General features: G+C 49.2%; 11 protein-coding genes across 11 annotated transcripts; 6 read left to right on the forward strand and 5 right to left on the reverse strand.

The window, feature by feature from the left end:
• Positions 1 to 148: 148 nt before the first annotated feature.
• FMAN_00509 (uncharacterized protein) lies at positions 149 to 1,142 on the reverse strand (the record flags this gene model as incomplete). Its single annotated transcript, XM_041822368.1, has 2 exons — positions 149 to 1,003; positions 1,062 to 1,142. 2 exons carry the CDS (start codon positions 1,140 to 1,142, stop codon positions 149 to 151), a joined length of 936 nt encoding a protein of 311 aa, XP_041688055.1.
• A 2,658-nt stretch (positions 1,143 to 3,800) lies between these two features.
• On the forward strand, positions 3,801 to 4,553 carry FMAN_00510 (uncharacterized protein; the record flags this gene model as incomplete). The annotated part of the gene is made up of 1 exon (XM_041822369.1): positions 3,801 to 4,553. One exon carries the CDS (start codon positions 3,801 to 3,803, stop codon positions 4,551 to 4,553), a length of 753 nt encoding a protein of 250 aa, XP_041688056.1.
• A 1,090-nt stretch (positions 4,554 to 5,643) lies between these two features.
• On the forward strand, positions 5,644 to 6,854 carry FMAN_00511 (uncharacterized protein; the record flags this gene model as incomplete). The annotated part of the gene is made up of 4 exons (XM_041822370.1): positions 5,644 to 5,802; positions 5,854 to 6,071; positions 6,126 to 6,524; positions 6,575 to 6,854. 4 exons carry the CDS (start codon positions 5,644 to 5,646, stop codon positions 6,852 to 6,854), a joined length of 1,056 nt encoding a protein of 351 aa, XP_041688057.1.
• Positions 6,855 to 7,646: 792 nt separating this feature from the next.
• FMAN_00512 (uncharacterized protein) lies at positions 7,647 to 9,158 on the forward strand (the record flags this gene model as incomplete). The annotated part of the gene is made up of 1 exon (XM_041822371.1): positions 7,647 to 9,158. One exon carries the CDS (start codon positions 7,647 to 7,649, stop codon positions 9,156 to 9,158), a length of 1,512 nt encoding a protein of 503 aa, XP_041688058.1.
• A 234-nt stretch (positions 9,159 to 9,392) lies between these two features.
• On the reverse strand, positions 9,393 to 10,982 carry FMAN_00513 (putative CDC40-cell division control protein; the record flags this gene model as incomplete). The annotated part of the gene is made up of 1 exon (XM_041822372.1): positions 9,393 to 10,982. One exon carries the CDS (start codon positions 10,980 to 10,982, stop codon positions 9,393 to 9,395), a length of 1,590 nt encoding a protein of 529 aa, XP_041688059.1.
• A 1,124-nt stretch (positions 10,983 to 12,106) lies between these two features.
• FMAN_00514 (putative ERV14-ER-derived Vesicles) lies at positions 12,107 to 12,738 on the reverse strand (the record flags this gene model as incomplete). The annotated part of the gene is made up of 4 exons (XM_041822373.1): positions 12,107 to 12,199; positions 12,252 to 12,318; positions 12,369 to 12,524; positions 12,638 to 12,738. The coding sequence occupies 4 exons, from the start codon at positions 12,736 to 12,738 to the stop codon at positions 12,107 to 12,109; spliced, it is 417 nt and encodes a 138-aa protein (XP_041688060.1).
• A 984-nt stretch (positions 12,739 to 13,722) lies between these two features.
• Positions 13,723 to 15,100, reverse strand: FMAN_00515 (putative MAP1-methionine aminopeptidase; the record flags this gene model as incomplete). Its single annotated transcript, XM_041822374.1, has 5 exons — positions 13,723 to 13,838; positions 13,890 to 14,436; positions 14,507 to 14,823; positions 14,875 to 14,905; positions 14,957 to 15,100. 5 exons carry the CDS (start codon positions 15,098 to 15,100, stop codon positions 13,723 to 13,725), a joined length of 1,155 nt encoding a protein of 384 aa, XP_041688061.1.
• Positions 15,101 to 16,250: 1,150 nt separating this feature from the next.
• Positions 16,251 to 18,053, forward strand: FMAN_00516 (uncharacterized protein; the record flags this gene model as incomplete). The annotated part of the gene is made up of 4 exons (XM_041822375.1): positions 16,251 to 16,362; positions 16,550 to 16,767; positions 16,824 to 17,246; positions 17,307 to 18,053. 4 exons carry the CDS (start codon positions 16,251 to 16,253, stop codon positions 18,051 to 18,053), a joined length of 1,500 nt encoding a protein of 499 aa, XP_041688062.1.
• An 841-nt stretch (positions 18,054 to 18,894) lies between these two features.
• Positions 18,895 to 19,395, forward strand: FMAN_00517 (uncharacterized protein; the record flags this gene model as incomplete). The annotated part of the gene is made up of 1 exon (XM_041822376.1): positions 18,895 to 19,395. One exon carries the CDS (start codon positions 18,895 to 18,897, stop codon positions 19,393 to 19,395), a length of 501 nt encoding a protein of 166 aa, XP_041688063.1.
• Positions 19,396 to 19,726: 331 nt separating this feature from the next.
• FMAN_00518 (uncharacterized protein) lies at positions 19,727 to 22,111 on the reverse strand (the record flags this gene model as incomplete). The annotated part of the gene is made up of 2 exons (XM_041822377.1): positions 19,727 to 21,780; positions 22,039 to 22,111. The coding sequence occupies 2 exons, from the start codon at positions 22,109 to 22,111 to the stop codon at positions 19,727 to 19,729; spliced, it is 2,127 nt and encodes a 708-aa protein (XP_041688064.1).
• Positions 22,112 to 24,102: 1,991 nt separating this feature from the next.
• FMAN_00519 (uncharacterized protein) lies at positions 24,103 to 25,229 on the forward strand (the record flags this gene model as incomplete). The annotated part of the gene is made up of 2 exons (XM_041822380.1): positions 24,103 to 24,127; positions 24,184 to 25,229. 2 exons carry the CDS (start codon positions 24,103 to 24,105, stop codon positions 25,227 to 25,229), a joined length of 1,071 nt encoding a protein of 356 aa, XP_041688065.1.
• Position 25,230: the final 1 nt, after the last annotated feature.

The raw sequence follows: 25,230 nt of genomic DNA on the forward strand, positions 1-25,230 counted from the left end.
TAAATACTTGTTGAGAATAGCAAGAAAAGAGGGTATCTTTCGTGCAGTAAAGCCTATCCTTCATCACAGTCCCTGCATTCGTTCCCATTCATAAGACCAAATTCGCGGTCTCCCTCCCAATCCAAGATATGCTTCCCGGCTTCATTTCTTACTTTTGGAAAAGATTTGTCCGTGACCCCTGTGGATTATCCTGGAGTTCGCCGTCATATACTTTGGCTCGCTCGTCTCGAATTGGGCCTGGGACTTGGATCTCTCCTCGATAGATCTCAATGACGTTTACCAATGGAAGGATAAGAAGCAGCATGGAGAGAAGCTGACCGAAGCTCCATACAGTCTCGCCATTATCTTTGAGCTCGATCGACGGGTGGCCAAATGCTTGGGAAAGCAGGATAATCCGAATCGCTGCCCCAACTGCAATAGCTGTCATCAACACCAACCCGACAACCTGGATGATCTTATAGAATCTTTGCTGCCTGCTGTGAAGATACCAGGTCGCCAGGCCAAAGATGATGCAGTTACCAGCAATAACAACGATTGTGCCGACGTAAGAAAGACCAGCGTTTGAGGCAGCGCCTTTGCCCTCAACTTCCCACACGCAGGATATGGGTAGAGTTTTGTCGTCAAGACCCTTTGAAACACCCTCGAGAACAAAGACGCCAGAAACGCACGACAACGCCAAATTGACGAACATAAGAAACTGTCGCAACCATCGAATCACCCAATCGCGGCGGTAATCCTGTTTAAGAGCCAAAAGTGTCGTGTTATGGGTCGCCATAGAAAGGAGTGACAGCATCCATATGAGGAAGAAGTGATACGGCACTAGACTGTTCATCTTGGCCAGTCCAACACTCTGGATACCAATTCCCTGCATAATTTGAGAGTCGCTATAACCGTTGAGCAGCTTCCGCCGGATGACCGAGTCTCTCCCTCGCATTTCGGCAAAAATGACGCTACTCGATAATATGATGGCGAGCAGCGCCGTGATCATGAACGATAGTAGGATCTGTCGTGTGTCAGCACCTGCTTATATTTTCTTCCGATATGCTAGGATTGAAGCTTACACCAGCGCCTGCGACGCCGGCATCGCTGGCTGTTGGAGCGGTCGCATTTCGATCGCAATTGGCGGATTCAAACAGAGCCATAATGGAGCACAAATGGGTTAAAGAACGTCGTGAGCATACAAAGAAAATATTGAAGGCATCACCAGAAGACAGATATTCAGGGTGCAAAGATGACTGGGGCTCGAATTTATTATGACGTTTAAGCGCGGACCCCTGGTCGCACTGGTATCTGAAACAGGCCCTCTGGTCAGGATCTACAGCAACATTGCGGAGTCACTGGATCGCATTTCAAGTTGGCATTGGGGCTGTGTTGAAGGTGTTTGGGCCAAATCCTGCCAGCACACAGCCAGAGGATCTTCTTTGTACCTTGGGGGATGCTTGGTTGCCACAAAGAGGTGCCATCAGCCATCAGCCATTCCATGAATGGCCTCGATGTAATCATATTTGCCTGCCGCAAACCCTCGTCATGCAGCCATCAACCTGATTGTACTTGGTACTATTTGTGTCTCTAATATAGTAGCAACCAGTTCATCAGGGCAGAGGATGGGACAATTCACACAATGCTCAGACCTGTTTTCGTGGTGGAATGTCACACTCAATTTCTGCTCCTCCGCAGATCGTATTTTGGTGTAGGACACTAAAGTGAATGAGACATTTGATGATCGGCGCCAATTTCTCAATCAACAATCCAGGAAACACTTCGTTACGAATGCCACCATGCTGCAGGCAAGCATATTTACCCAGTCCTACCTGACAAGGATAACAGACAGCAGCGCGTCGCACTTTTTGGTTTCCACGCTTTCAGCTCTTGCTTTATCGTGAAAAAAGTACCCGAACGAACCAATATATGCTGTCGCAACCTCATTCTCTCGCATAGCGAAGAAGCCTTTATGTGGAAATATTCGTTATCATGGGGTCTTATCGTGGGAGCTTTGCCGACTATTGATCGGAACAACTATGGACATGCTATGCTTCTACCACATCGATCGAGTTTCGGGGTTTTGGGGGCATGACTGATCCGTCGCATCACCCCAGTGCTTTAGTACAGGCAGGCAGCAGATGCCCCAATGCTTGGATTCCACACCCTTTGGCCTGCCTGCGATACCTTCAGTCTCTACACATCGTTTGTTTGCTTTCAAGTGGACGAGGCGTAAGCTAGGCTCCTTCTTGGCCGGGAATGCCTCTGGAAAGTCTTTTGCTCGACTTAAACCCCTCAGATTCTTGCCAACCAGGGGGTCGATAATTTGTCGACGTCTTGAAAATCGTATCCGAAGAGTGAGGCACAGGACGAAGCGAGAAGAGGTGACAAACTTCTCAGGCGCCTGTGCCATGCGGGAAAAAAAAAAGAAGAAGAAATGCCCGCCAACGTGCCTATCTCGTCGCTAAAACCACCGGAGGTAACGAGACGCGTTGTTGGGCTGGTGCGATATGACCAGCAAGAGTACGACTCGTCGCATGCCAAGGCCATATTTTTCAGCAGTCTTGATCAAGTCTCCAAGTGCAGCTCAGGCCAAATTCTGACATTGCTGGCATAAACTGATCTATCAAGCAAACAAGCTCGATGCCTGATCCCAGTATGCAACAAAGAGTGTTCCTTCAGGTAGAAGATGTGCGGAGCGCAGGTAACGAGTTCCAGATCCTGGTTCAATCATAACGGTTGAAAATGACTCGAAGCGAGTGGAAGGATGCGAGCGAGTGTCCCAAAATTGCGACTTGCATGAGCAGAGGTGGTTTTCTCGGTGTGTTGGACTCACCCGCAGATGAACCAGGCCTAGCTTGACCCGACAGTTTGGATATCACAGTGATAGTGCGACTTACCCACATGAGCCTTCCATTCACATGATAAGAGGCGTCGGTCGGGGGACTGGTTCCGCTGCAACTATGTGGATAATAGTCGATGCTGGAAGCAGAAATGAGGACGCGGCCAGCCGCCCCAACTGTGTGCCGTTGTCTCTTGTCGTGTTGGGTTGGCCCGGGCCGGCCGTCATTCGTCTAAGAGCTTCGCTTCGCCAGCAGTGTCTTCTCGTCTCCATACGCAAATTGGACCAGGGTCAGCCCGATCTCTAGGGCACAGATATAGGATTTCACCTTTCCATAAGAGTTTATGGGAAGGACACACACTACAGCATCTGTCGAGTGAAAGGCTGGCTTGGAAACAGGCTTGTATATGTTGGGTTGCGTGCATGATGCAGTCGGTTGCTGGCCATTGAAACGAAACACTGAGCAGCAAATGGCTTCATTAGGATCTAAATATCAAACCAAACACGAAGGCAGAATGACACCATGAGCCAGGACATAGCTGGTCCATATCAGATGTACCAAAAATCAGCGTCCATCTGATGGCCAATGACTCACCTTGAGTGCCAATGACAAAGGAAGTAGTGTTGGGTAAATATCAGGCGCAGAGAAGATACCTTTCAACTACCTTAACGAGCTGCCTGTCTCAGCCCCAATGCACAACCAACAGCTATAATGTTGAAGGATTGTCGGGTAGAGAACGAACCACAAACACCCTTGCACCTCGACCCATATCCGACGTGAAATCTTGGGTGCCGCAACTATTTGTTTGCTTGCCATCAGAGGCGTGCATAAGGTAGGTTGGTATGGATATTGTTGGATGTCATCCACTTCCCTGTCTGTCCCCCTCCTTGGCTGAGGTAGTCATTTATAGAAGCGCATCTCTCCCACAGAACGTTATCGAGGCCACACATACTTCTACTGAATTTTTCTTAATTAGCGATGCTTTTGATCCCACGACAACATGCTGGCCCCGTTGGCCGAGCATTTGAACCTGAGCTCAATCGCCCTTCATATTCCCACCAGAAGAAGAAGTATGCATCGAGTTGTCCAACCTGGCTACCAAAAGTTCTTCACACAAACAAGCTATCGCTATTAGAACGGCTTCCCAACGACGTGCAGAGGCTCATTTTTTCGAACCTGGACTATCAGTCTCTCATCTTCCTGTCCATGGTGAACCGACACTTTCATCGTACAGTAGACCCCCCACGCACGGCAACACTACGAGACAAGTTTGAGTTGGTCATGAGAGCAGCAAAGGACTTTCCACAACACTGGGCCAGTGAGAAAAAGAAAGATCAGAGACCCGGAAACTTAGAGTGCTACTGGTGCTTCCGTGTACGGAGTCCGCAACATTTTGATGTGTTACAAGCCAACACGGCCTACTTTGACCCACAAGGCCGGTTGGTACCGGAGCAGGAGGCGGGACCTCAAGACCGGCTTGTGCCCCTCCGCCGCTTCTGTATCGGATGTGGAGTAAAGGCTGGACTTCACGCACCATCTGACTGCATCGTGACGAGAACAGGCCTGGACCTCTGGGTATGCCGATGTCGGCGTGTGTGGCAGAAACCTAACTGCCTTCAGTGTCCAGACTGCTCTTCAACTTGCCCACTGCGGCCCAAAAGAAGGTGGTGTGGCTGTGACTATTCGTCTGCGCGACCCCAGCATTGTGTCCTATTACATCAGGGACTCTAGGTGACAAGCATCAGCAATCGAAAGGCATGCATGTATGATGGAGACTGCCAGATAGAGGCCCCCAGATAGAACAGGGCTATAGTTTCAAGGTATACACGGAGTTGAGGTTAGTCAGATCGAGTCATGCATGGGTCGAATCTAAGGGACACTTACAAGAAACTAGGGCAAGAGTACATCCGGGATATGGAAAACTAGATATCGATATCCATGTTAGCACCAGGGAGTTTGACATGTTACTAGCAAAGAATTATAATCATTTTTACTCTTTGAATCCGATTACTGCTTGAGACGGGAAAACATAACCAACGTAGTCATTGTACTAAAATTTCAGAGATGAAAAGCTAGAAATATTGACATCCTTCTAGAAGCAACGTGGTATGCCGCAATTGTTCACCGGATGAGCCAGCACAATGCATACTACAACTTGGGTAATCCAGAATCTATCAAAGCAATATCCATGATCAGCATCTTTTATTCTCGCCTCATGTCTAGAATATGAGGCCCAAAGCTGGCCACACCGGAGATGCGAGCCGTGTGTCATCACCTGACCTCACGCGTTTCGCTGTGGTAATCGTGCAATAGAAGCCCAGTTTCTCCTCCTTTGCTCTGTATTCTTAGGAAAGATTGTTTTCCGTAGTCACATGGTTGCAGTGAAATGAACAATGTTTCATCGATGAGGATGATTGGGGTTGGAGGTTTGCTGGACTTTATTGGGTGTTTTATTGTTACTTGCAGAGCGGTAGATGTATGTTGGGAAAGACTTTCAAGGCCTTATATAGGTAGTATTTCTGATCTTCCATTCTTTTTTAGCTACTCCGTATTCATTATTATCTGCCACAGCTATGAAGTTAACTTAATCTCGACAACTCAATCGCTGTCTGCATCATTGTTGCCCACATCAATGCTCAAGGAGTCCTCCGTGATTCACAATCACTCCTCAACAATACATATATAAGCAATCAAACCTTCACCTCAGCTATTTTCATTCTCTTCCTTCAACCTTCTATTTGCTTCCATACGGGAGAAGCCTTGCCTCAAATACCAGCCATCACTTCTTCTTTGTCGTCGTCGTTCGTTGTGCCTACCCATCATGGGTGACAATATCCCTCAGCCACCCGATGAGCCTGTCCTCGGTCCAACCCTATCATCATCAAGTATTGAAGATATTCCGACTCTTGATCTTCTTGCCAAGCTAGAGCTGGATCGGGGCAGCGATGGAACTAAACCATGCGATGACAAAGAGAAAGAGGTGCAACCACTTCCAAACTACACTACTCCCAGGATTAACAAACTCTGCTAGACCACTGAAGCTCATCTAAAGAAGGAAGTTCTCTCGGAATCTACTGCAGATGATGTCCATCTACCACCTAGCGACGAAATACCTCAGAACCATGAACAAGAGCTTTTTGATGACATAGCCACTGAGTATGGGGACACTTCAGGTTCCGAACCGGAATTTTCGTCGAGTTCGGAATTTGATTTCGGATCGGATGATGAGAATGAAGAAACAACAGACGAGTAAGGCACTGAGGAATTGTTGAGGAAGTCGTTTGTGTTGACATTGCCCCTTAGTCTGATCCGCTATGTCACAGCTCATCGAGACGAGCCGTTTGAGTACGTCTATCGCTTTCCTCCTCTGAAGCCCCTGGAACCGATCGAAAGCCTTGAAATTACTGCCATGGAACCGGCTGGCTTGCCATTGACTCCATCTGCCACTACGGATGTTCTCTTTCGAAATGACTTTTTCATCGTCAAGCGGTCTCTCATCGCGGGATGGGGCGCCTTCGCAGTCAAAGACCTCGAGGTTGGAGACAAGATTCTCGTCGAGAGACCACTATTCACTGCCGATAACAACACGCTGTACAAGGAATTCGACAAACTGGACCGGGAATCGCAGGACATTGCGCTGGGCCTTCATGCTAATAGCTATTGTAAATTCCAGAGCATCAAGGCCGTCTGGACTACAAATTGGTAAGTTGAGAGTTGAGGAACGAAGGAGATAGATCTGATAGTGCCTTTAGCTTTTCAACAGGTGTTTGGGACGAAGCAGGCCTTTTCCCTATTGCGTCACGCTTCAATCACACATGTCATCCGAGACAGACCGTTGAATACCACTACAACAAGGCTGGCGAGGTACTTGAGATGGAAGTCAAGGCAGACGTTATCAAAGAAGGAGAGGAGCTGACCATCTCGTATGGTTGCGGGCTGACTCCCGCCGACTTGTTCTATCGCTATGGGTTCAGATGTCGCTGTGGAGGATGCTCTGGGTGGACAGAAGAGGATGAGAGAGGAATGTGGTGAGTGGCACGTTGCTTTGCTTGATTTTGATACTGCAAAGATGGCTTTGGTTCCAGCATTCGAGACAAGATTGACGCTTCCGGCTTTTGTTTGATGTTGGATTTGTATTTCACTGGATATGGGGTCATTCTTTGGGAGATGGGAGATGGGAGATGGGAGATGGGAGATGGGAGATNTGGGAGATGGGAGATGGGAGATGGGAGATGGGAGATGGGAGATTGGAGCGGCTTTGGGCGAAGAAGAGCAACCACTCTAGGTACAGGCGTTGAAATAATAAAAATGATGAGAAGCGTCACCCTAAACTTTGGGTCAGTTGTCAGTCATGATGTTCTTTTGTTATTAATAGACATAAATTCTCTGTGCTCCAAGACAGGTCGTTTTGGCCATTCCTCCTTGTTATTTCGTGCCTTTCGAGACAAACTTGAGAACTATATAGAAAGGATTTCAAAAGTTGATAGAACATCACAAGTTCAACTGCTGCGCTGTTTGTTCATTGTGGGAGTCACCCGGGTGTCTGCCTACACTAAGTCAAGCTGAGCCTCAAGAAAGATACCGTATGAGTCAATCACCGACGAAGCATAGCGACGATTCGTGAAACACAACATTTATATTATGCCAGTAAAAATAGAACCATTTTCTCCAGCAAAGCTACATATTCTTTTCGCAACACGAAGCAGCCTCTCTCTCTATCTCAATGCCTCCATCTTCCCAATACTATCAATCCTCCAAGATCACCAGCTATCTCCACATACATTGACGAACAATTTTGAAAGGAGACAACAAAAATCACAAATCATGGGCGAATACACGGTAATTGAGGGAAACGCTCCTGAAAGTGTGACGGACTGGTCGAATCACCAGAATAATTCTGGCAGTGATGTCTTTTACTTCAGTTTCGCTGAACTAGCCATGCAGGTTGTTCTCTCAGCGGACCATCAGACCATGATTTCATGTCAAATCATTGATACTTATCGGTCATTCTCGAGAAAGTCGATAGATCCTCTTCGCGAAGAAGTCCGCTACATCATGAGAACAGCCCTTGGAGACGACTCTTGTCATGTTAGGGAGTTTGATCTGCAAATCGCCATCCTCCAGATGTTGGAAGCAATTCACGAATTTGAACTGGCACGACAGTCTTTCAAGCCAGAAAAGTACGAAAAAGGATATGCAGCAGACGAAGTGTCAGACTGGAATGAAGTTATCAACAACCCCTTCGGCCTCGATGTATCAACCATCCAAGACACAGCCTACTCAATCCTCCATAAAACGCCCGAGGAACTGACAGCTGGTATCCCCAAAGAATGGAGAGTCATTCATATGGAATCTGTACTTCGCCATGATCTCGTCCGACGGTTCTGGAGCTACCAGGAGTCACTGGAGACAGACCTGAGATCGTGCGGGACGAGTCTACGAGACAGGATTCCGCCTCATTCGAAGTTGGCGGGCCGAGTCCGAGCCCAACTTAGCCACGAGACTGTTATTCAGGACATGACTTCTCCTCGTGTGACTTTCCACGGTACTCCCCTTCAGTCAGTAGGATCGATTGTCCGCCATGGTTTCAAGATGCCTGGGAAATTAGTCGAAGGGAAAGTAATCGCTTCTCCTAGATCGGGCATAGTATTTGATCGAGGAATTTACTCATCCCAAGAAGCCTTCTATGCTATATCTTATGCTCGCGGTCAGAGAGAGATGACCCCAGTCGGCATGCTGCCTAGTATGCGGTTATTTGTCTGCGCTACTATCATGGGTCGAACATATACCGGGAGTGACGGACGCCATGGTCCCCTGATTGAAGGTCATGACTCGCACTTCGACGGGGGGTTTGAATACATCGTCCACAATGAACGAGCCATGATTCCCTGCTACGTCATCCACCTCGATCTCGGCTCAGAGGCAGCCAAGCAGGCCCTCAAAGACGTGCAGGCCAACCCTGAGGAATTCTACAATCTGACCAAGAGCAAGAAGCGCCCCGAAGCGAAAAGCACAGCACCTGGAGATATCCAACGCGAGAAGGAAGCTAGAAAAGCGGCAGCTCTGAAGTGGTTTCCCTATGGCTTTGGCCCTGCTACGGGTACAACATTTGTGATTGAGGAGGTGGGCGAGATTTCGGACGATGAAGAGGAATACGGAGACTGGCAAGCTGACAAGCATGGCTATTCGAATGCTTACGTCGAGAAGAACACCGTTTGGGACGATGAGGGATGGGAGTACTATGATGAGAATGGAAACCTGGTCAAAGGAAAGAGGCGTCTGATGGATCAATATCAGCATGCCACGCGGGCACACAAGAGCAAAAAGGGGGCCTGATCCCCAGGAAAGCAAAACTCTTGACTGTCAAGATTAAGTGGTCTAAATACATACTAAGATATCCCAAACCCGCCTATGTATTTTCGTCACTTGGAATATAGGCCCTCAGTTTTCTTCTCCGAGCTTGTCAAAGAATCATCGAGTGCCCAATGCAGTAAATTGTATGTGTTTTCTTCTGATCCCGAACGCCATGCCATGCCATGCAGTCCATCCATCCATCATATGATACATCCTCTAATCCCAATACTTAATCTCACCGTCCAGACCCGCCGTAACCACCTTGCTGGTCTCTTGAGGATGCCACTTGACAGTGGTGACAGCCTGGTTACCGGCCTTGAACTTGTGATACATCTTACACGTCTTCCAGTCCCAGAAACATACATAACCACCAGAGTCACCTGAAGCAAGGAATTGTCCATCAGGACTGCAGTCGAGATCGATGCCAAGACCAGCGTTGTTGTGACCGCGGTAGCTCTTCTTTCGGTTCTGCCGGAACTTGTCGTTTGCGCCATAGACGAGAATCTGGTTATCGGAACTCTGATATGCGACGTATTTGCCGCTGGGGTGGGGAGCTGCGCGGGTCATAGGGTACATATCTGGTTCAGCAATGTATTTGATGGGCACGGGAATGTTGTAGTCCCATGCTCGGAGGGATTTGTCGTCAGAAGTTGTCATAAAGCGTCGGTTCTCGTCGACGAATGTGATGGTGTTAATGGCAGCTAAGTGGTGATCATACTCCTGGACAACCTCGTTCGGTGTTCGAATGTCGAATTGGACAATCTTCTTATCCGACATACCGGCCAAAAACTCATTCGCATGCTCAGGATCAGGGTTGAATTTGATGACATGAGGAGTCTTGCCAGTCGTGAACTTGCTCACGCAAACACCCTTCTCAGTATCCCAGAGCTTGATCATGCGATCGTAAGAAGAAGAGAGAAACTGAGTGCCCGATGTGTTGAAGCAAATATCTGAAATAGCTTTCGAGTGTCCAGAGTATGTTCGTAAGAGCTCTCGCTCGTGGTACACATCGAAGATCTTGACGGTAGTGTCGGCGCTGGCTGATAAGAGCAAATGTCCAGACGAAGGGAAGAAGCGCAACGCGGTGATCGCCTTGGAATGGTTCTTCCAAGAGTGAATCTGATGCTTGGGAATAAAGTTGGTGATGCTTCCCACTTCTTTTCGAAGGTCGATGTCCAAGTCTTGGGGAACGTGCATATAAGTCCTACCCTGGTAATCGTACTCGGCGGATCCGTGGAACGTCGTCGTCTCGTCACCCATCTCCTCGGCCTCCTTCCGTCGTTCCAAAGCCTTGGTCGGTGCCTTGACAATTGTTCCACTCTCGACTACCTCTTCCTCCTCTTCGACAATCTCATATTCCTCATCGCTCGCCAATTCTTCGTCGTCCGCAACAACCTCGTATTCTGCCTTTTTGTATCGTGCCCAAGGCCCGACATAAGACCCAGGTCCCTCCGCAATCGTTGCGCTGCCCTTGCTCTCTCGCCCAGCTCGTATCCTGGCAGCCTCTGCTTTTTGCTCTGCATTCGTCTGGTACTCTCGTTCAGGGCCACCTCGTCGCTCGATAGCACGATGCTTGCTCCGGAATGTGTGTTCGCTTAGGAAAGTCTCCTCTGCATGTCCAGTTGGGACGCTCTTGCGCTTCAGAATGTTGTTCTCGTCCTTGAACGGGTTCAATGGTCCAGCCTTGGGACGTGATAGATCTTCAGCCGAGTAAGGCACAACAGCATGATCAGGTTCAGCTTGTTCTCGAACTATGAGCGCATCTTGCGGCGCCATATTTGGCGGATATTCGCCAAAATCCGCCATGATGGTGGAAATCCGCCTTTGGGTGGGTTGAGGAAAAGGTTGTCCCAACTGCTGATGATGAAGAAACCAAAGGAGTTAACTATATTTGTACTGCTTGGTTAAGGCAGCGATCGAGTCATTAAAGCAGATAAACCTTGTCTGATTCTGACTTCTGCGATGATGGCCTCGCTATTCAGCTTATTGGTGGAAACGCTAAAAAGTCTCGGTGAACTTGTGCAAAACTGATTGATTGATTGATTGATTGCTAGTTGAAGATCAGGGCATCTCAACTAGACATAGGGAAGGGGATGATGAAGGGAAGGAGCGTAGATGATTGGTAGAGTTTGAACGTCGCAAAGTATAGGCAGTCAAGCTCTATCAAGCGCGACAGAGCAGATCGCGAAGCAGAAACAGTCACGTGACTTTGATCGCAGTCGCATGTTTCACTTCGCAGGTACACGGGGAGCAAGAAATTGGAGAAAATTTCCAAGGTTCCTAAAAGCAGGTGCCTAATCTTATCCGAGGCCTATCATATCTATGCTGAATTTACGCAAGTTTTCTTTTGTCCTTTAGGATAAAGGCCCTGAGTTGTCTTCCCAAAGGCAGGGTTTGGCCGTTTAAGCCCGAGTACCTCAACTGATACGAGCAATGTTTGTAATGAGTTGTAAGTCGTATACTATACATAAAGAGACTATACATTTCATCCAAAGCATCGAAACTGGCCATTTTATTCGGTCATTCATCAATTATCACACCGGGCTCAAACGCTGAAGGACGACGGGACGCGGCCGCCACCAAGCGCGATCAATGCCTCAGTCTCCAACAGAACATGCCACCCACCGCCTTCATGAAGTAATCAACCAGAGCGCCAGCTGGCATGATACCAGGATATATACGCCAAGCCCGCCTCTTAAAAAAAAGCTATCATCATCATCTATACTGTCTTCCACTCGTTGTGTACTGCCGTAGCAGACTGATATCGTGTTCTCTTGTTCTTGTCGTCGCGTGACTAGTCGACTCGGCCCTGGGTGTCAGCTGAACTCGACCAGCTTGTGAAGCTATTGCAATCTGTCCTATCTGACGTAGCCAAACGTTGCCTAACATCGGTGATATCGGACCGCGGCTCATTTGAGAGGGGTAGCATTTTAGGAGGACTCGTCTCGGATAAGAGCAACAATCATGCTGTAGAGGTAGAAGAAGAACATGAGCAAGTGAAAGCCAAGCTTGAAGAAAGATTCCTGTTGTCGGGTTAATGCTGCGCTTTGCTACGAGTCAAGCTAGAACACATACCTTCTTGTGAACATTGAGCTTGCGGAAGATCTCAGTCGCATCGAGGAGATGAGTGTTGTCGACAATCCTAGCAACGGTCAGTCTATTGTCGCAGAACTCGGGGTGTAGTCGACATACTTCTTGACGTTCCAGCCAAGGAGAGGCAAGTTGAGAATGAGAGGGATCCAGTAACCGTTGATGAGGAAGAGGAAGGTCAAGAAACCGTGCACAGCAGCCTCGGGGATGATATAGGTATTGAGTCGATTGCAGAGGTCAATGGGGTTAATGTAATCACTGTTACCATATGCGATTAGTTTTCATCTCATCAAATGCTTCAAATACGCGCATCTGAGGCGCAAAGTTTGACACCCTGACAGCAGCGCTTGCAAAAACCATGGGAACCATACCATTCCAAATCACTGTACATAATAGTGAAGAAAACCTGTAAAAAGAGGTTGACGGCGTTGATAAGCACCGACAACAAAAACAGCCAAGCTTCTCCAGACATCATGTTGGGCTAAAGTGTAAATGTGACGTTGAGGATTGGTGATCGAGTTGGGATGACGATGTCGGTCGAGGACAGCTGTTTGACAAGCTCTGTCACAGGCTGCAGATCGCGGTGCAAGGCGAGGGATGATAAGCTTCGGAGTGGTACAGTTCGCGAAAAGCTCTGGGTAGCTGAAAATGCCAAAGTTGGCTTGCAGCAAAGATTTCTTTAGTCACGGAGCGTGAGGGGAATAACAGAGTGGAAGAGGAGAAATCTTGGTGGCGGGCAATGGATGGTGTGGAAATGGTAACTTATTAGTGGGAGTGGTAGCGGTGGTGAGTTCTGGTGGAGATATGGTGGAGGTGGACCTGGAGAGGTTAGGTTAAGTTAGGTTCCTGGGCTGGTCAGATAAAAACTAGCCGCGATGATGGAAGCGGCGACTGCTCAGGGCACACCCTCGAAGCTGACAGCAGGGACATTGTGCTGAGAACCCCCTGTAATCCCGGCGACCTCTGCCTTGATCCCCTGTGCTGAAAACGCCTTCCACGGCGGATGGCGTGGCCGAGTGACGCCTGCATGTGACTGGGAGGGTTCACAGTCTCACTGAGCCTTTGAGACGCAGGGTTTATTACTCTCCAACTTTGACAGCGAGAGCCATTTGCGTCACTCCACAGATAGATAAGCCTGCATCCGGGGATATGCACCACGGACATCGACAATGATGTAACGACGTGTGGCCTGACTTGACCAAACTGCCCAAGCAAGGCTGATCAACGTCGATTACCACATAAACATCATGGTTTCACATGCTTCTGCAATAACGCTGAGAGAAGACTATCAATCACTCAAAAATAAGCAGAACTGTGTCAATATATCAATTTTGGTTTCATGCCTCACTACTCCGCCATGATAATGCACCGTCCATCAGCCAACAACCCCCATCCCCAACAACTCCAGAACATGATATCGCCAAACCATATGATTTCTAACAACATTCATAACACTCTATGCCTGGGTCTCTCCGTTCTCGGTGCCAGGCATCGGTAGGGCGCCACCAGGAGAATCTGGCTGTCTCGCGGTCAAGATCTCAACACCATCTTCTGTAACTAGAAGGGTGTGCTCTGCGATTCATATTAGCCTATGTCATTACCACACTTCCAAGGGAGACTCACCAAACTGAGCTGTCAGCTTTCCATCGATGGTGGTGCTGGTCCAGTTATCAGGCCAGGTAATATCTCTATACTTGCCCAGAGCAATCATGGGCTCAATAGTAAAGGTCATCCCGGGCTTGCACTCTCCAACAGTCTTGTTCTTGGCGTAGTGAGGGACGTTGGGAGGGCAGTGGAAAAGCTTGCCGACTCCGTGGCCGCAGTAAGTTCGGATAACGCTGCAGTTGTGCTTCTTGGCGTGCTTCTCAATAATGTTACCAAATTCTCGGATCAGAGTGCCGGGCTTAACGGCCTTGATAGACTCATCCAAGCATTGTCGTGCCGTCTCAACCACACGAACAGTGTCAGGGTCGGCCTTGGCCTTGTCTCCAATGTAATATGTCTCGTTCAAATCGGCGTGGTACCCTTCGTGGTACAGGGAAACGTCGATGTTGAGAATGTCACCGTCTAGCAGAACACGCTGGTCAGGAATACCGTGACAGATGACTTCGTTAACTGACGTGCAGCAAGACTTGGGGAAGTTGTTGTAGTTCAGAGGAGAGGGATAGGACTAAGTCGAGTTAGCCATCACAAATAGACTCCTGCGCTTCGAAAATTCGTGAGTAAATCTCAATACGTACGTTTCGCTCGATACAAGCCTTGTGAACGATCTCATCGATGTAGTCGGTCGTCACGCCAGGCTTAGCGGCAGCGGCCGCGATGTCGAGGACCTCTCGCGCAAGCTTGCAACTCTTTCGCATAGCATCCTGGCCCTTCTTGTCGAGAATTTCGATTTTGTTACGGTTGGTGAGAGATCGGCTGTATCTGGGGTTGCCGTCTTGCCACCACACGGGGTGAGGAATCGACTGAGGAAGAGTTCGGTGCGGCGACAGAGGATAGACGGGTCGCAAGGTTCCAGAGTACGGAAAGTTGGGGAAAGGGTTATAATAGCCGGTAGCTGGATCTGGTGAGATTGCTTTCGGAGCTTTCAGGTGGTGGAGGATATTACTTTGCGACTTGTGCATTGTCTTGTGAATGCCCTGTGACAGAGTTAGCCTATGTCGCTGTCGCAAAGTGGTGAAATCATGTACCCAGTTTCTCTTAAAGCACTCCTGAGAGCAGAAGTAGCTGTCCTTGACTCCCAGCTTCAGACAAGTTGGGCATTGGAGGGATCCAGCTTCGTTCTGGCAGTCGGCGCCCATACACTCCTTCTTGGCGGGGGGGTCAGCAGTCATTGTGTCGGTATAAATGTACTATATGTTCTCGAGTAAACAGATTGTATCGTGCGAAAAGGAATGTATAAATCAAGAAATCGCAATCTGGAGTGAGAGTTTGTCGAGCAATGAAAATGCGATCACAAAGTGCCAAACAGTGTAGTCGTAGAGTCGTGTCTCGTGGTGCAACTTTCAAACGAAAGCAAAAGATCGACTCGGCCCCATTTGCTGCAGGTTGATAAGCATCGATAAGGGTCGTCGCTAACAATAGCCCGTTACGCTTGGCGACGGGGTCTGGAGCTCCTCTAACAGAGTCTGAGTCGGTGGGGCAGTCGAACATGTTTTGTGCAATTTTATGCATACACTTCACTAACAGAGGCTGTTAACGCTCTCTTGTAAACGGTGCTGTTTTGGGTAAGTGGGGGGTTTACGGCACAACGGAGACGTGATCAGTAACGGTGGTCCATGCGAGCTTGTTAGTGCTTCAGTGAAGACTGGGCATGTGAATGACAAGGAACTCAAATTGGTCTCTAAGGAGATTTTCTGCAACTTGCGTCTCACCAAGCGTCTGCGTTTCTGCTCATTTGAGTCGAGAATAATTTCATGATATCAGTGTCAGGTTTGAGTCAAGTATGCTATTTCTGAGCAGACAGTTGCGAGATTTGGAGAATTTGTTGCCGGATAAATACATATTCAACCTGCACAAGAGCAGAAAGAGAACTGAAGAAGGCGCTTGAAGTGAGCGATGGGCCATCAAGGATAACAAGTTGGCAGTACTAGTATGTGCACCGGCTTCGCTCTATCAAAACACGCTCACTTGGTCACAGCTAGCGGTCTCTTCATTGGACCATAGTCCAAACCTAGTCACTTTAGAACTAGAACATTTTTCTCAAACCTTCAGCGGCATTTACTTACTGCAACACCGAATGCCGGGGTTACATAGGTAAGGTAGTCAGTGGTCTTGTGAGTGACAGAGGTTGTTCTCGCTCTTCTGTAGTGGATAAAGTGGGTCTCCGCTTCCGGCCGGCCGCTATCGCTTTGATGCAACAGAAACAGCCGGCCCTATCGGGGCTTGAATCGGTCCTCAGTCTATTAGTATGGCGACCTTAATATCTCGCCATCTCTTGACATTTCTTGTCTCCGTTCGTCCTTGACAAACTTCGCGAGCAAGATGGTGAAACCTCAGAAGATCGTTGTTGTAGGTGCTGGCCCTGTTGGTTCTCTGGCAGCTTTGTATGCTGCTCAGAGAGGCCATGAAGTTGAAGTTTATGAGTTGCGACCGGGTAAGTGACTGTTTTCTAACATGTTTCCCATTGGCGCATCGCGAAAGACTCGACAAGTTCCGGAGCCCCGAGGAAACTCGTTTGAAGCTCTCGCGACTTGCGGAGAGTCATGTGTGAAGTTTTTCATGAGTCTTTTTACCAAAATTCTCTCCAAACGTTCGAGAGGCGCATTCGCTGACTGGTCTAGACCTCCGGGATCCCAGCACTATCCCACTCAACTTTACAAAATCTATCAATCTTGCCATATCAGAGCGTGGAATCAATGCTATGCGCCATGCTGGTCAACCGGGCCTCCTTGACCATGTCATGTCGACAACAATTCCAATGAGAGGCCGCATGATTCATGGTAGAGGCCCAACTGGAGCACTCTTTGAGCAGTCGCAAGACTACGATGTCAAGGGACGGGTATGCATAATTGCCTCAACTCCCGTGTAGCATGTGAAATTGACGATCCCAAATAGGCAATTCACGCCATTGATCGGGCAGGCTTGAACAAGCGGTTGCTCGATATCCTGGATAATATGCCTAATGTCAAGTTATTCTTCAACCACAAGCTCACAGGCGCCGACTATCGCGAATGCAAAGCTTGGTTTGAAGTGGCGGATGCAAAGTCATCCCAAGAGTCTCGCCCCAAGGAAATCGGCATTTCCTTCGACCTTATGATTGGAGCTGACGGCGCCCATTCTGCTGTTCGCTACCACCTTATGAAGTTTACCCGGATGAACTATCAGCAGGAGTACATTGATACTCTATGGTGCGAGTTCCAGCTCAAGCCTTTCAAGACTGATGAAACAGCCGATTCGATGTCCAAGTTCCGAATATCGCCTAATCACTTGCATATTTGGCCCGGCAAGGATTTCATGTTCATTGCTATCCCCAGCGATGTACGTTCTTTCTTATTCGTTTCCATTAGTTCTCCATGATTTATTGACTCTTCTGCTTAGGACGGCTCATTCACATGCACACTCTTTATGCCTAGCAAGGATTTCTCAGATCTTGAGAATAACCCTGCCAGCGTTCCGGCATTCTTCGACAGCCATTTCCCAGGCGTTACGGACTTGATACCAGGCGATGAGTTGATTGAATCTTTCAACACAAATCCTCACCTCCCACTTATCAGCCTCAAATGTAAGCCGTACCATTTCGGCTCTTCTTGTGTTATTGTTGGCGATGCCGCACACGCCATGGTGCCTTTCTATGGCCAAGGAATGAACGCGGGCATGGAGGATGTCCGGATTCTCTTTTCAATACTTGACAAACACGCTCAGATCGACGAGTCCAATGATCCTGCCAGCGAGTCACCTAAATCTGAGCCAGCTTTCCAGCGATCACTAGCGTTGGCGGAGTACTCAGCAGTTCGACCAGCCGACGCCCATGCAATAAACGAGCTTGCCCTGCAAAATTATGTGGAGATGCGATCCTCAGTCTTGTCAAAACGTTACAGGTTGAGAAAGTATCTCGAAGAGATGATGAGCGTGTACTTCCCTCGCCTTGGCTGGCAGACGAAATACTCCCGAGTCAGCTTCAGCAACGAGGGTTATCTGGACGTCATCAACAAGAGTGATGCCCAAGGCAGGATATTGGTGCGAAGTTTCTTGACCCTGGTAGCCAGTCCTTTCCTGGTTTCAGCCGTGGTGTTTGCATACAAGTACCGACGGTCATTTTCTGCCATGATGAAGGCTGTTCGATAGCTTCCCTCGTGAGGTAACTCCGGCGTCTTGTTGGTACGATGTATTAGTGGAAATGTTCGCTTATTTATTAGGAATTATGTATCACTGCTCAGTTGCTGGAAAAGTTGGCTATAATTAAAGGTCGAATTGTAATATAGAACTAAACCAACGTAAGCAGAACCAAACTCGAAAGAAACGTAAGAACGTCAACCTTGGGTTCTGAGAAAAGACCTTCTCTACTATCTCTGAATCCACTGAATTAGTCGCACGAGCATTAAATGTATGGTTGGTCTATAGGGTTCAGATCAGCCAGTCTATGAGTTGATCGAGCGTTGGTGATTTGCAGCGCCATCACTCTCATTCAACAGTGAATTCGAATTATTCTTGATGCATCAACACCAAATTCACACTTATACCGCGTCACAATCTTTATATATGTCAACATACAAGGACAAAGCACACCTTCATCGCCAGTGTATCCTTATGCACTAATACAATGATATGCGCTTAACCAGTACTTGGCTTAGTCATTCTTCGAACTTCTGAATTTTTGGCCCGGATCTACAACACTACCTACGGAGAGTCTCGTTGAAATCGAGATATTGGCCGGCATTTCCTCGCTCTAAATCTTCGACAATTGAAGGTGGGGGATTTTATCTCGGTCAATAGGTCTTCTGAATTCCAAGATTTAGTATCGCTTTCTTCTAGGGGTGAGTGTGATAATTCCACATCCAAATGCCATGGAGCTGCAAGGAAACAAATGTTAACAAAGCGTCAATGTAGAACGAAAGGACGATTCCGACGAGACGACGAAACTCGCCCTCACTCAAATCGATACCGTCAATTCTCTAGACCGCCCATCATGCCCTCAGTCACCAACATCGCGAACATGTGTTCGCATCTCCAAAACGCCTCTAAAGCCCGCCTGGGTATAACATCCGTCAAGAATTGCAAATACAATCTTCAACTCGCCCTCGCTCTTCACCGATCAGGTTTCTTCTCGGCAATCTATCGCTCCGGTCCTCATCCCCCAACGCTCGAGCAGATGGTCTCTGAGCCTCCAGTACGCGTGACAAACGCCAACGTAGCCACGATGCGCCTGTGGCTCGGCCTTAAGTACTGGGACGGTAAACCCGTCCTCGGAAAGGCCAACGCTATTAGCACGCCGAAGCGTCTTATGACGGCCAATATTGCGGAGCTGGCTAGATTGGCGAGAGGGTTTCCTACAAAGGTGGATGGTGGTGTCGTGCCGGGGTTAAATCTCGGCGAGTGCATGTTTGTGTCGACGTCGAAGGGTATGCTGGAAGTGAGAGAGGCACTCGCGAGAAAACAGGGTGGTCTACTAGTATGCCGGGTTTCATAAGTTTGGAGGGTTGCCCGGGTGGTGGGAAGAGCCTGTGTGCTTTCATGATACGATAAATTGGGAAGCTTGTATTGTACAACTAGATTAAGTTCCATAAGGACGTTTTGTGTATCAAAAATCAATCTCAAAATGAGAAACCGCCTTGCGCATTACAAATATTTGTGTTATCTTGCAATCCCGTTTTCAGATGCTCTTTTTACAATAAGTATGCGACAAAATCACCATTCGCCTTCGCTTAAAACAGGTATCTATACAACGGCTCAAAAAGTGCATCCCTTCCTCCACTGCTAACAAATCAGCAATCTTATATCTCCCACAGTCTATCCCAATTTTATTCCGCCTTGGTAACGCTTTCCTGATCTTCCTTCTTCTCCTCGTCAATCTGTTCCCCAGTGGTGTCCTTCTCTTCAACAGCCTCAGCGGCCTTCTCGTCTTCTTTGGTATCATTCTTCTTTTTGATTTCAACCTCGTTATCCTTATTCTCTGCCGTCTCCGTCTCGGCGGACTCGACATCCTTTTCCAACAAGGGAATCACCTCTTCGGTGGTCTCTGGTTCAGGATCAGTGGTTAATGCCTTGTTTGTCTCCTCGACGACAACAGGGGGTTGAGTAGAGCCCTCGTCCACTAGGGGAACAATATCTTCGCCCTCAAATGGCTTCTTAAATTCAGTCGCGGGCTCCTGCTCCCTGGACTCATCAACAGGAGTCTCCCTGGGAGAGGTGATGGGCTCCTCAGTAGTAGAGGTTTCGAGTACATCAACAGGTTTCACCTCCTTGGGCGTCTCAGGGGTGATAGGGCGGACGCTTTCCTTCTTCTCCTGCTCCTTCTTGCTCGATTCCTCAGGAGCGAACTCGGCGTGGGGTTCCTCGGGAACGGACTCCTCAACTTCAGCAGGAGTGTCCTCCACAACGGGCTCTGGTTCAGGCTTCTTCAAATCTTCGGGGGCATTGCTGATCTGGGGTACCTCGGTCTTAATGTCGGGCACCTCCGGGCTTTCCGTCTTAGTTGGCTCGGATACCTTCTCTTCAACCACGGGCTCGACCTTGGAGGTCTCGTCTGAGGCGACTGAACCAGTCACCGACTTAGACTCAGCTGCCTTCCTGGAAGGTCTCTTGGCGCTTCCCGGAGTTTTCATGCTGCTCTCGCGGCGGGTGGCATCGGCTCCTGAAGAGGTTGGTCGCTTTGCTGTCTTCTTGGGCGGTGTCGTAGGCACTTTCTCGGAAGTCTTTTGAGCAGAAGCTTGTGTTGGCCGCATCATGCGAGCCAAAAAGCTCTCATCCACTGGTGCTTCTTTCTTGGGGTGAGCAGGATCAGAAGGCTTCTTGGGAGGGGGGCCAAGGCTTGGCCGTGAGCGGCCGACGTTCGAAGGTTGACGCTTGACGGTTTTACCAGTACTGGCGCCAGCTCCTGTCGCACTCGCCCGGCTGGCTGGACGAGCAGGTACGCTGAGATTCTGTGAGCTGGCCGAAGATTGAACATGACGACCTGTCTTGGCGCCGGAGGATGCAGTTGGGGCCATGAGAGAAGCAGGTAGGTGCACAGGCTTCGTGGGAGACTTGGGCTTTGGTTTCACAAAGGGAGCATCGCTAGGGGTGGGCTTCAATGGCTGAGGCTTCTTAGTTGTGTTGGTCGCTGAAGGTCGTGTAGCTGCTGGCGTGGGCTTTGGTGCCGGTTTTATCTCCTTCTTTGGTGTTGGAGCAGCCTTAGGAGCTGGTTTGGGCTCAGGCTTGTGCGTGGCGCTTGCTGTTGGTCTCGTTGCAGAAGGAGACTTTGCTGCAGGCTTGGTGTTCGGAGCTTTCGTGGAGATGGTGCTGGGTCGAGTGGTGGTTGTTTTCTTAGGAGCGCTGGCCTTTGCCGTTGCTGCGGGAGCTGTCTCCTTTGGCAATTTTGCTTCTTTCGTGTTCTCGACCTTGGCCTTGCCATTGGCACCTGCAGAAGCTGCTGGGGGCTTGTTTTCCTTCTTCGGCGAAGCTGCAACAGGCTCTGTCGTGGCAGGCTCTGCTGGTAGCAATGAAGGTGATGGTTCCTCCGCGTCTACCCTCTTGTCGGGGTTGACACTTGGCTCGTCGGTGACAGCTCCCATTTGCTCCGTGGGTGTCTTCGGGGGATCGATTTGGTGACGGGGCGACTCTGGGATTGCTTCTTGAAAGAAGGGCTTGCCTGCGCGTGGCGCATCTTCAAGCGACGCGGATGGCTTGTCCGGGATAGTGGAAACGGATTCTGCATCGGTGTCCATACTTAATCGGCGGCGTGATACACTGGATTCGTGGCTGGGGTCTCTCCTAAGACCTATCCTTCCGTCTTTCTCAATGGCAACAAAGCTTGTTCTGACTTTTGACAGTGGCCGGACAGGTGATTCGGTTCCGCTATTGCCTGTGCCCGAGCCTGTGGAGAAGAAAACAGGTTTTGATCAGCAAGGGGTTGAAGGGAGAGGAGGATGGATGGAAAGGACACGGTAGGTATGAAAGAATGACGCTGAGAGCTAGTGTGGGCGCGAATCCAAGGCAGGTACAATTGGAGCAAGCTTTTCAACGGCTTTCCTAACTTAAAAGTTGCATCTCGCAACAGCTCTAAAAGTGCGTCCCACCAGCCAGGAAATGCGCGCTCATTCTTGAGATCATGTCGCGAAAGTATCGTTCGTACCTTGGACGGGAGTGGAAGCGCCAGATGATCGGCCTCTGTCGGGCGGGCTCGTGTCGCCCTTGTTCTCGAACATGGCGCGGAGGTTCTTAACCTGACTCATTGTTGCTGAGGGCTCTCAGAGACGAGACGAGCTGGATAATATGCAAGTTCGGTCTGGCGACCTCGAGGTCTTTTCGGGGTGTTCGTTATTCACAGTTTCAGTGAGTTCTAGAGCTGAGCGCGTGTTGTGAATAGATAGGGATTAGGATAAGGGCAAGATGGGACGAGGTGATGTCTGGCTGGTTATGAGCGGCGTCCAGTCGCACAGGAGGCAGGGTACCTTGCTCCTTGAGGTACATCAGACAGATACGACGGGGCTCCTCAGGTCAGGCACAGGCAGTTAGGTAGTGGATTGAGGGGCGAGCCGTCAAACAAGGGGTACCTGCTGTAGATGGCCTAGTGAGGTATTCCAGGAGGCGTTTCAGCGCTTGTTGAATACTTTCCTGTGGATGTATCTCATGGGGCTAAATTGCTTCGGCAGGTGGAGGCGGATGGTGGAGGGACTGGCAACCCGCAGAGAATGACTTCTGGTACGTTGGGCAGTTGCAGAATAATAGGGGCTAAGATCACAGGACGGTACGAGACCTAAACAGACCACAAGGTAACTCTTCAACATCAGTCATGTACTTACAGTATCGAGATGGCTGAAGCTCGGTAACCAGCCAGATCATTCCACATGAAACGCCGACCATCACTCGCATAGCAACCAGACGTTATCTTGAGTCATCAAAGAAGCGCTGCCTCACGAATTTTCAAGTCTAGAATTTCAAGTTCAAGTTACTCTGGCAGCAAGTCAGTTGCTCGGTGACATTGACTAACAAGGCAATAGACTGGATTGGATGGAGCCAGGTATGGGCGGTGCTCAGACAAGGATCCAGTCGAAATGAGGCACTGAATGGATCTCGTTCACATCAGGCTTAGCCAGGGACAAAGTAAATTACAATCATGATGAGAGTTCACCGTGATTGCCGGCACAGCGACCGTATAATCTCATCAACTAAGTATCAAGCCAACAAGTGTCCTCGATAGGTACTCGGCCCCTCAAAGGCACCTGAGAACATGAAACAACAAGGAGCTATTATGATTAGTGGCTAGCTATTCCTAGACTGCCACGTTTGACGAAGGATTGTCATGCAGCATCGACAGCCAACACCAGCGAATGCTCCATCGAAGAGGTGTAGAAGTGAAATCGAATACAAGGGCGAATGGCTCAAATCAGTCGAAATGAACACAAGGTGGGACGGACCGGCCGCAGACTACTTTCCTAATGTTAGCAGTCTGACTACGAACACGTACCACATCATTCGCTCATTATTAATTCATATAATTACCCCTTAACTAACTATGTACAGTATTCTTATTTTATTTTATTTTAACTCATTTCATCCCCATGTTGTCTCGGCTCTGGAGTTATTCCTTCGGCTCCCCTGCGGCTGTCCTACAGGCTCATCCAATAACATGTTCCCGTACAACTTCTTCTTCTCAATGGGCGCTTTGATCCTTTGAAGCTGATATTGGAACGCATGAGCTTGTGTGGGGTCTGCTGTGTCTCATTATTCCATCCCCACATCCATCCTCCGATCAAAGCTGTCGTTCCAGGTAAATCATATCCAGTGGGCCATTGACATCCAAGAACTCTTTCGTTCGACCACTGATTGTGCGCTCACGTCGTATGGGAACTAGAATTAGATCTATCTCATCGTCGGCGTGACTTTTGATTGATATTAGTTATGAGCCGAGTATCGGCCAACGATAAATGCTCCCAGGCAAGATTGATATACACAGAGGTTTTTCTTAGACAGATCAATTCACTTGATAGGGGTGTTATCGAGAATAGAATACGGGAAACCGTCTTAAAATGAACAGGATATCTCGTGAATTATAATTCGAAAGTGCAGTCAACATAAACTTTGTATGTTTGGCGCCATCGGCCTGGCCACTTTTTACCCGACACCACATTTCTTACCCGTTCCGATTCTCGGACAAAAGAACTTGAACTTCTTCTCAACTCCAATTGTGCCCATCATGTCATTCCGCACCCTCAGAATCGGTACAGCACGCCACCGCCAACTCGGTCCAATCTCTAGCTAATATGTTGAATTTCAGGCCTCATCCCCGGTGATGGCATCGGCAAGGAGGTCATCCCCGCCGGCCGCCGCATTCTCGAAGCTCTTCCAGCATCTCTTGGCCTCAAGTTCGACTTCGTCGACCTCAAGGCTGGCTTCGAGACCTTTGAGCAGACCGGCGCTGCACTCCCCGACAAGACTGTCGAGGTTCTCAGAAACGAGTGCGATGGTGCGCTTTTTGGAGCTGTGAGCTCGCCTACACAGGCTGTCAAGGGTTACTCATCGCCCATTGTCGCTCTGCGAAAGAAGCTTGACCTCTACGCCAACGTCCGTCCCGTCAAGACTGTCTTGACCGCTGCTAAGCCCATCGACATGGTCATTGTCCGCGAGAACACTGAGGATCTGTACGTCAAGCAGGAGCAGACCCATGAGACTCCCGAGGGCAAGGTTGCCGAGGCTATTAAGCGCATTTCCGAGAAGGCTTCGTTCCGCATTGCTACCATGGCTGGTGATATTGCTCTGCGTCGTCAGAAGATCCGTGATGCTGGTGCCTCTAGCATTCACAAGTCTCCCCTTGTCACCATCACCCACAAGTCCAACGTCCTGTCCCAGACCGACGGTCTCTTCCGCGCTACCTCCAAAAAGGCCCTTGCCGATCCCAAGTTCTCATCTGTTGCCGTTGAGGAGCAGATTGTCGACTCCATGGTCTACAAGCTCTTCCGTCAGCCCGAGGACTACGATGTCATTGTAGCTCCTAACCTGTACGGTGACATTCTCTCCGACGGCGCTGCTGCTCTTGTCGGCAGCTTGGGTCTCGTCCCCAGTGCCAACGTTGGTGCGAACTTCGCTATTGGTGAGCCTTGCCACGGCAGTGCCCCCGATATCCAGGGCCAGAACATTGCCAACCCCATTGCTACTCTCCGATCCACTGCTCTGATGCTCGAGTTCCTCAACGAGGAGGAGGCTGCTGCTAAGATCTACGCTGCTGTTGATGGTAACCTTGAGGAGGGCAAGCTCCTGAGCCCCGACCTGGGTGGCAAGGCCACTACCGAGGAGGTTGTCGCTGACATTCTCCGACGCATGTAAA

Source organism: Fusarium mangiferae (assembly GCF_900044065.1).
Source record: "Fusarium mangiferae strain MRC7560 genome assembly, contig: FMAN_scaffold013, whole genome shotgun sequence".
Taxonomy (NCBI): domain Eukaryota; kingdom Fungi; phylum Ascomycota; class Sordariomycetes; order Hypocreales; family Nectriaceae; genus Fusarium; species Fusarium mangiferae.